Raw genomic sequence first — 6,517 nt, 5'->3', positions numbered from 1 at the left:
CCGTGTCCCCTGCATCGGCAGGCGGACTCTCAACCACTGCGCCACCAGGGAAGCCCAAGCACTCCCATTTTTTTCTCTGCCAATTTGATAGTGGAAAATGGGCTCTCACTGCAGGGTAAGCCTCATTTCTTTAAACTCCTGGGGTTGAGCATTGCTTTTTGTTTTTTTTAGTATTTCTTTATTTACTTGGCTGCGCCGGGTCTTAGTCACGGTACGCGGGGTCTTTAGTTGTGGCATGTGAACTCTTAGGTGCGGCATGTGGGATTGAACCCGGGCCCCCTGCATTTGGAGTGCGGAGTCTTAGCCATTGGACCACCAGGGAAGTCCCGAGCATTGTTTGTTTATGAGCCACCTGGGAATTGCATGTGCCTCTTCTTATATAACTACTGGGGTCTAGTATTAACGAGCTCTTTTTATATGAAAGATATTAAACTCTTACCTGCTGTGATGCTTGCAAATATTTTCTCAGTTTGCTGTTTACTTTTCAATGCTTTTGGGTTTTTTCGGACATTAAAACATAGTTTTTGTTTTCGTTTGCTGGCGTTTGCTAAGTGGTCACTCCTGGTGCGGCCACTTTTCTCCAAATTCCTCTAAAGACCTCTTGATGCCTGGCCCAGACCCCCTCAAACCCATGGCTGTCAACCTTCCCCTTTCAGCAGTGGGCAGAAGCAGGGGTTGGGGGAACCTCTCCTGCCCACCTGCCCCAGACTCACCTGCACAAACAGGGGGATGGTGTTGAGTCGGAAGATCTCCATGCGGTTCATGGGATCCCGGGCGAGGATGTGCAGGGCTCCAGTGCAGCCTTCCACGATCTCCTCCATCCTCACGCCATCCTGTATAAGAGGAGCCATTGGGGCATAGCAACAGGTAGCCCTTGGGAGTGGTCACACACCCCCAGGACACTGGCAAACCTCACTGGTCCTTGGAGTTGGCATCAATTGCAACTCGCCTCCCTATTTACACACTCGCATGCGCACACGTTCACACAGAGGACACTCTGACTCCCCGGGTAGAGGGTCACAGGTCCCTGCAGCTCACTTACCGTGTAGGGCTGCTGTGTGCCTGCAGCCATGTGGCGCTGGGCATCCTGGTGGGCCTTGACCAGCAGCTGGACGAGGCGGGGAATGACCGCTGCCTCCTGCAGTGGGGCATGGTTGGCTGGGCACAGGGCCAGATTCCTGATCAGGCCGATGGTTGCCTGGCAAGGAACGGGACACTCATCAAGGGCATTTCCTGGGCATCACTTCTCCAGCATCATGTCCTCCTTCCCCTCTCATCTCTTCTGTCCCCCAGGCCAGCCACAGACATGCTGGAAGATCTCCAGAGAATGAGATCACCCCCAGCCCATGCCCCTTATTCCATACAATCTGTGGGTCCTCATGTCTAACTCTTAGAGCCCCTGCTAAAAGGATACCCCATTCCAGAATATTCCATCAGCTCCTAGGCCCTGACACTGCCCCCGTCCCCTCTCTCTTACCTCCCACTCACAGACAATATAGTCTTGCTTTTCTGACAGTTCCCAAACCCTGATTATCAGGGAGAGGGGGTCCTCACTAGGGGTGACCCCGAAGCCTCCTGCTTTGGCGACGCTCACACTGTAATCAATCCCCAGCAGGCGGCTTTGGGAAGAGGTCTCTGCCCCAGGGTCCTCCAACTCCCAGGAGCCATTCTGGCCTCTCAGGGCTCCTTGGGGAGCAATTTATCAACTTATTTGATCCTCAAAACAAGAAACCAGGAGGGCAGGGATGAAAATCATGGGGGAGATGAGGACAGGGTGGATGACCTGCCAAGATCACTTGTCAACTTAGCTGCTGGGTCAGGGTGCAAACCCTCCGCCCACCTCGAGCTCGTGCTGCAGACCAAGACCAAGGAGGGGGGGACCGCGTGCTGCCCTTTCTTTAAAATACAACATATATAATCACTTAAGAGTCATTCTTATCTGGACTGTTCTATTGTTGAAAATTTGGGCAATAGGAGCCCCTGCCAGCTGGCTCCTGCGCCCTTTGACAAGACCCCAGTCTACGGCAGCTTCCCTCACTCTCTGGCACCAGGTGCCACACACACCGGTAGCTCTGCCCTGGCTCACCCTCACCTCCCCTGCCTGTGACAGGGAACTGATACACATCTCTCCTCTACCCAGGCAGCCTCCTGAGAAGAAGGCTCCACCCTGGCTCCCAGCAGCAGACACTAAGCGTCCCCAGAATCCTCTCTACCCTTTGTCTTTTTCGCAACCCTCCTGCGTTTGAGCAGGACACATAACACGGTGCTAACACCCTTGCATCCAGATGTGGCCAAATGACCAAGTTCCAGAGCATGGGTTGAAGTGACGTGTCCCACTTTCTGGTCGCTGCTAGCCCTCCCTACTTGTCCAGGGCTAAAAGGCACCTGTGGGGAGGATATAGTCCACCTGTTCATGCGAGGACAACCCACCCTCACGACCAGACCCGCTGGCATAAGGAATGTGCTCCATGGACCACCAGTATCACCTGGGGGCTTGTTAGAAATGCAGACTCTCAGGCCCACCCCAGGCCCACCGAATCAGAGCCTGCAGCTGAATGAGCCCGCCCAGGGTGTTCCTGTGCATGTTAAACTTTGAAGCTCTATTCTAGGAGATGGCTGAGCTACGAGATAGAAGGAGTCTGGGTCTCAGGAGCAGAGCCACTGTGGAGGTCTAAACCAGAACACGAGAGAGGAGTAAACTTTTGTCTTATCGGAGCCACTGTATTTTAGGCCTCTTTGTTACCGCAGCTTTGCCTGAACCCATACAGCGCCTAATCTTGTCTTCAGAGCTCCTCCCCTCGCTGGACCCCACCGTGCAGTGGGCGGTACCTTGACCAGCGGCCACTGGTTGGGTTGGCTGAGCAGCTTGACGATGGCCGGGATGCCGTAGTTGAGGCGCACGGAGTTCTGAGCCATCTCGGCCTCGGGGTGGCGGCTGGTGAGGTGGCGCAGGGCACAGACGGCGGGCTCTGTGATGTCATCCTTGTCCCCGGCGCACAAGATGGCGTGGATGAGCGCCTCCACGCCGCTGTTCTGCGTCACCAGCGTCTTGTTCTTGCTGTTGTTGCAGGTCAGGTTGGACAGGGTGCCCGTGGCACAGGTGAGGACATTGACGTCGTCCACGCTCAGCTGGTTCACCAGAACCTTCAGCACACTCTCCAGGCCCTCCTGGGGTCGGGGGAGGCAGTGCAGAGTGAGGGAGATTCCCAGACGCAGGGTCTTCCCAAGTGTACCCGGGAGAACACATGGCCTACAGAGGTCTCCAGCCCACTCAGCTCACACTCGATGGGCCCTGCCTGTGTGTGTTCATCCCCGTGATCCTGCCAACACCCGTGAGAAGGTAGTCGTGGGGCAGCTGAGGCCCAGAGAGGTTGAGGGCCTTGCCCACAGACCCACAGCTAGTGAGCCGGATCTGAACTCAGGCCTGTCTGTACGCTCCATGCTCTTTCCTTCCACCCCCTCTTGTCCTCAGACCCAACAGAGCTCTACTCAGGCCGAGGGAGGCCCCTAGGCCAGAAGGAAATTGTTGAGGAGGTCCATGCTTCCATGGCCCAGCTGACCCACTTTTACACGCTTCTCCCCTCTCTGGGCCTTAGCTGCTCCCCATTCAGTGGTCCCCAGGCCAAATCTGCTTTCAGGAAACATCCCTAACCCAGGAGCCTCATTCTCCCAAGGGGAGCCATGTGGGCCCTGTGATGGAACAGGAAGACCCCAGGATCTGGGGACAGACAGTCCTGAGTTCAAATCCCAGCTCTGCTGTCTGCTAGCTGTGACCAAGGGCCGTTCCTTAACTCCCTGAGCCTCTGTTTTTTTTTTTTTCTTCTATTTTTCTGTGAAAACTTTCTTTTTCTTTATATTTTTTATTTTATATTGGAGTATACTTGATTAACAGTGTTGTGTTAGTTTCAGATGTACAGCAAAGCCAGTTACACATGTACATGTATCCATTCTTTTTCAGATTCTTTTCCCATTTAGGTTACTACAGAGTACTGAGTAGAGTTCCCTGTGCTATACAGTAGGCCCTGTTGATTATCTATTTTAAATATAGCAGTGTGTACATGTTAATACCAAATTCCCAGTTTGTCCCTTCCCCCCACCCTTCCCCCCGGTAACCATAAGTTTGTTCTTTAAGTCTGTGAGTCTGTTTCTGTTTTATAAGTAAGTTCATTTGTATCATTTTTTTTAGCTTCCACATATAAGCGATATTGTATGATATTTGTCTTTCTCTGAATGACTTACTTCACTTAGTATGATAATCTCCAGGCCCATCTGTGTTGCTGCCAGTGGCATTATTTCATTCTTTTTAATGGCTAAGTAATATTCCACTGTGTACTGTACCACCTGAGCCTCTGTTTCTTCATCTAGGCCCCACACTCTACCTCCAAGTACTGAAATGGGTAAAGGAGCCAATGTCCCCAGTGCCTAGTGGAGCCCAGCACATGGCAGGTACTCAACAAGCAGCTGATTGATGCAATTCTTAGCAATGACAGTCAGGTTGAAAGGAAGGACCAGAAGACTTGTCCTGAAACTGCCTTTTTCCTTAAGCTGTTTTTAGGCACCAGAGACCCCCAAGCCATCTCCTGCACACTACTGCTCCCCCCGCCCAGGGTCTAGGTCAGAACTGTTCCTCTGACACCACCTGAACCCCAGCCAAGAAACATCAGCCTCCTTCATCTAGTCCCCTTTCTGAATCCCTAACAGGGATTAGAGCCTTGAGCCTAAAGGGATGAGGGGTTACAGGGCACTTCCATCCCCAGCCACAGTGGAGCAAGATACAGAGGCCTCAGTCCTCCCCCAGCTCCTAAGGTCAGACTCCCAGACAGGAGGTCGGACATTGTAAGACGGAAGGACGAGGTGGCTGAAGAGGCAGGCCCAGGCTCCATGACCTCCCTCACCTGCTTGGTGGCCACGTCCGAGAGGTTGCGCAGGGTCCAGAGGCAGTTCTGCACGAGGCGGGGGCTGTTGCTCGTCAGGTGTTTGCCCAGGGCCTGCATCCCACCTGGGGTGGGAGATGGGGGCACATCAGCCACAGGGGAGCACCGCTGACTGAGCCTGGTCACTGGTCAGATCCCCCAACCCCGCCTGCCCGGCCACATGGGCCACCCTCACCGGCCACAGTACTCACCAGCCTCCACAATAGCGGGCTTATTGCTGGGACACACGGACAGCACCTTGAGCACACGGCTGGTGGTCCAGAGCAGCTTCTCATAACTGTAGTTGCGCATGATGTGCACGAGAGCCTGGGGTCCTCCATTGGCCAGGATGATGAGCTGTGGAGGGAGGGGGGAAATGAGTGTGAGACAGATAGTGACTATGACAGGGAACAAAGAAGGAAGGGGGGGTGACAGAGCTGTTATTACTGTGCCTCATCTAAAACCTGAATAGCTTTTGTGACTATTAAATAAGCCAAAACATTAAAAAAAAAAAAAAAGGTAATACACAATGCTGGAAAGGATGAGGTGAAACTACTAACATACATTGCCACTGATGGCATTGCAAATAATGCAATCCTTTTGGAAAGTACCTGGAATTCTGCGTAAAAGCTTAGAGATATTAAAAATCCTCAGCCCCACTGATGAAAAACTTTTCCTACTCTCTGGGAAAGGCTGTGTACTTGAATATGTTCATTAGAGCATCGTTCGTTCATCAAGGTGGAAAATCGGGAGCAACCTAGATGCCCTCCCTCAGAATAAACTCTGGGGCCTCCACTTAAGTGAAATGCTATTTGCTGTTATAGAGGGTGGTTTTGAGGACAGTCTAGCAAAAAAAAAAAAAATTTAATATCATGCAGAAAACAGATGCAAAGTTGTAAATTGCTATAAGTACAACTGTGTACAAATATGCCCACAGGAAAGCACTGGAGAAGCACATGGTTGTATGAGGATAATGAATTCTTTCTTTCCCTTGTCCTCAAAATATCCAGTAATATGGTGAAACATGTACATCTGCATATACATATATATTTAACCTAAACAGGGTAAGAACGCAGTGTCCTGAAGCTGCCGCTGGACGGAGGGTGATGCCAGGGGGGCTGCAGGTCTTGGTTGGGGGCGGGGTGCGGCCCACCTTGCTCTCCTGGTTGCCGTAGGCCAGGAGCTGCAGGCAGTCGGTGGTGATGGCCAGGAACTTGGGGTTGTTCTTGTTGAGCAGAGGCACCATCTTCTGCAGCCCATCTGCCAGGCGCACCGCCATCTTGGCGCCCTCCTGGTAGAGCAGCAGGTTGTGCAGCGTGGTGATGGCGTAGAAAAGGACCGACTCCACGGGGGAGCTGGGAGAGGGGGAGGGGGTCCACGTGAGTCAGGTCCCACGTAAATGTGGGCCACCTCCCAGTACTGACAATGGTGTCCCTTGAGTCCAGCCCCATTTTTTGGGGGGGGCCACACCGTGCAGCATGCGGGATCTTAGTTCCCTGACCAGGGATCAAACTTACGCCCCTTGCAGTGGAAGCGCGGAGTCTTAACCACTGGACCACCAGGGGACTCCCACAGCCCCATTTTTTTTTTTTTTTTTTTTTTTT

At 52.7% G+C, this 6,517-nt stretch overlaps 1 protein-coding gene across 1 annotated transcript; it reads right to left on the bottom strand.

Annotated features, from left to right (window-relative positions):
- Positions 1–713: 713 nt before the first annotated feature.
- On the bottom strand, positions 714–6,265 carry LOC103085751 (junction plakoglobin; the record flags this gene model as incomplete). Its single annotated transcript, XM_007448420.1, has 6 exons — positions 6,067–6,265; positions 5,126–5,270; positions 4,896–4,999; positions 2,830–3,168; positions 1,043–1,198; positions 714–833 (listed from the first exon to the last, which is right to left on the bottom strand). Coding segments are annotated over exons 1-6 (990 nt in total), but the record flags the coding sequence as incomplete, so codon positions are not given.
- Positions 6,266–6,517: the final 252 nt, after the last annotated feature.

This window comes from Lipotes vexillifer, unplaced genomic scaffold (assembly GCF_000442215.2).
Source record: "Lipotes vexillifer unplaced genomic scaffold, Lipotes_vexillifer_v1.1 C27487986, whole genome shotgun sequence".
Classification (NCBI taxonomy): domain Eukaryota; kingdom Metazoa; phylum Chordata; class Mammalia; order Artiodactyla; family Lipotidae; genus Lipotes; species Lipotes vexillifer.
This window is presented reverse-complemented; position numbering and strand designations above follow the sequence as displayed.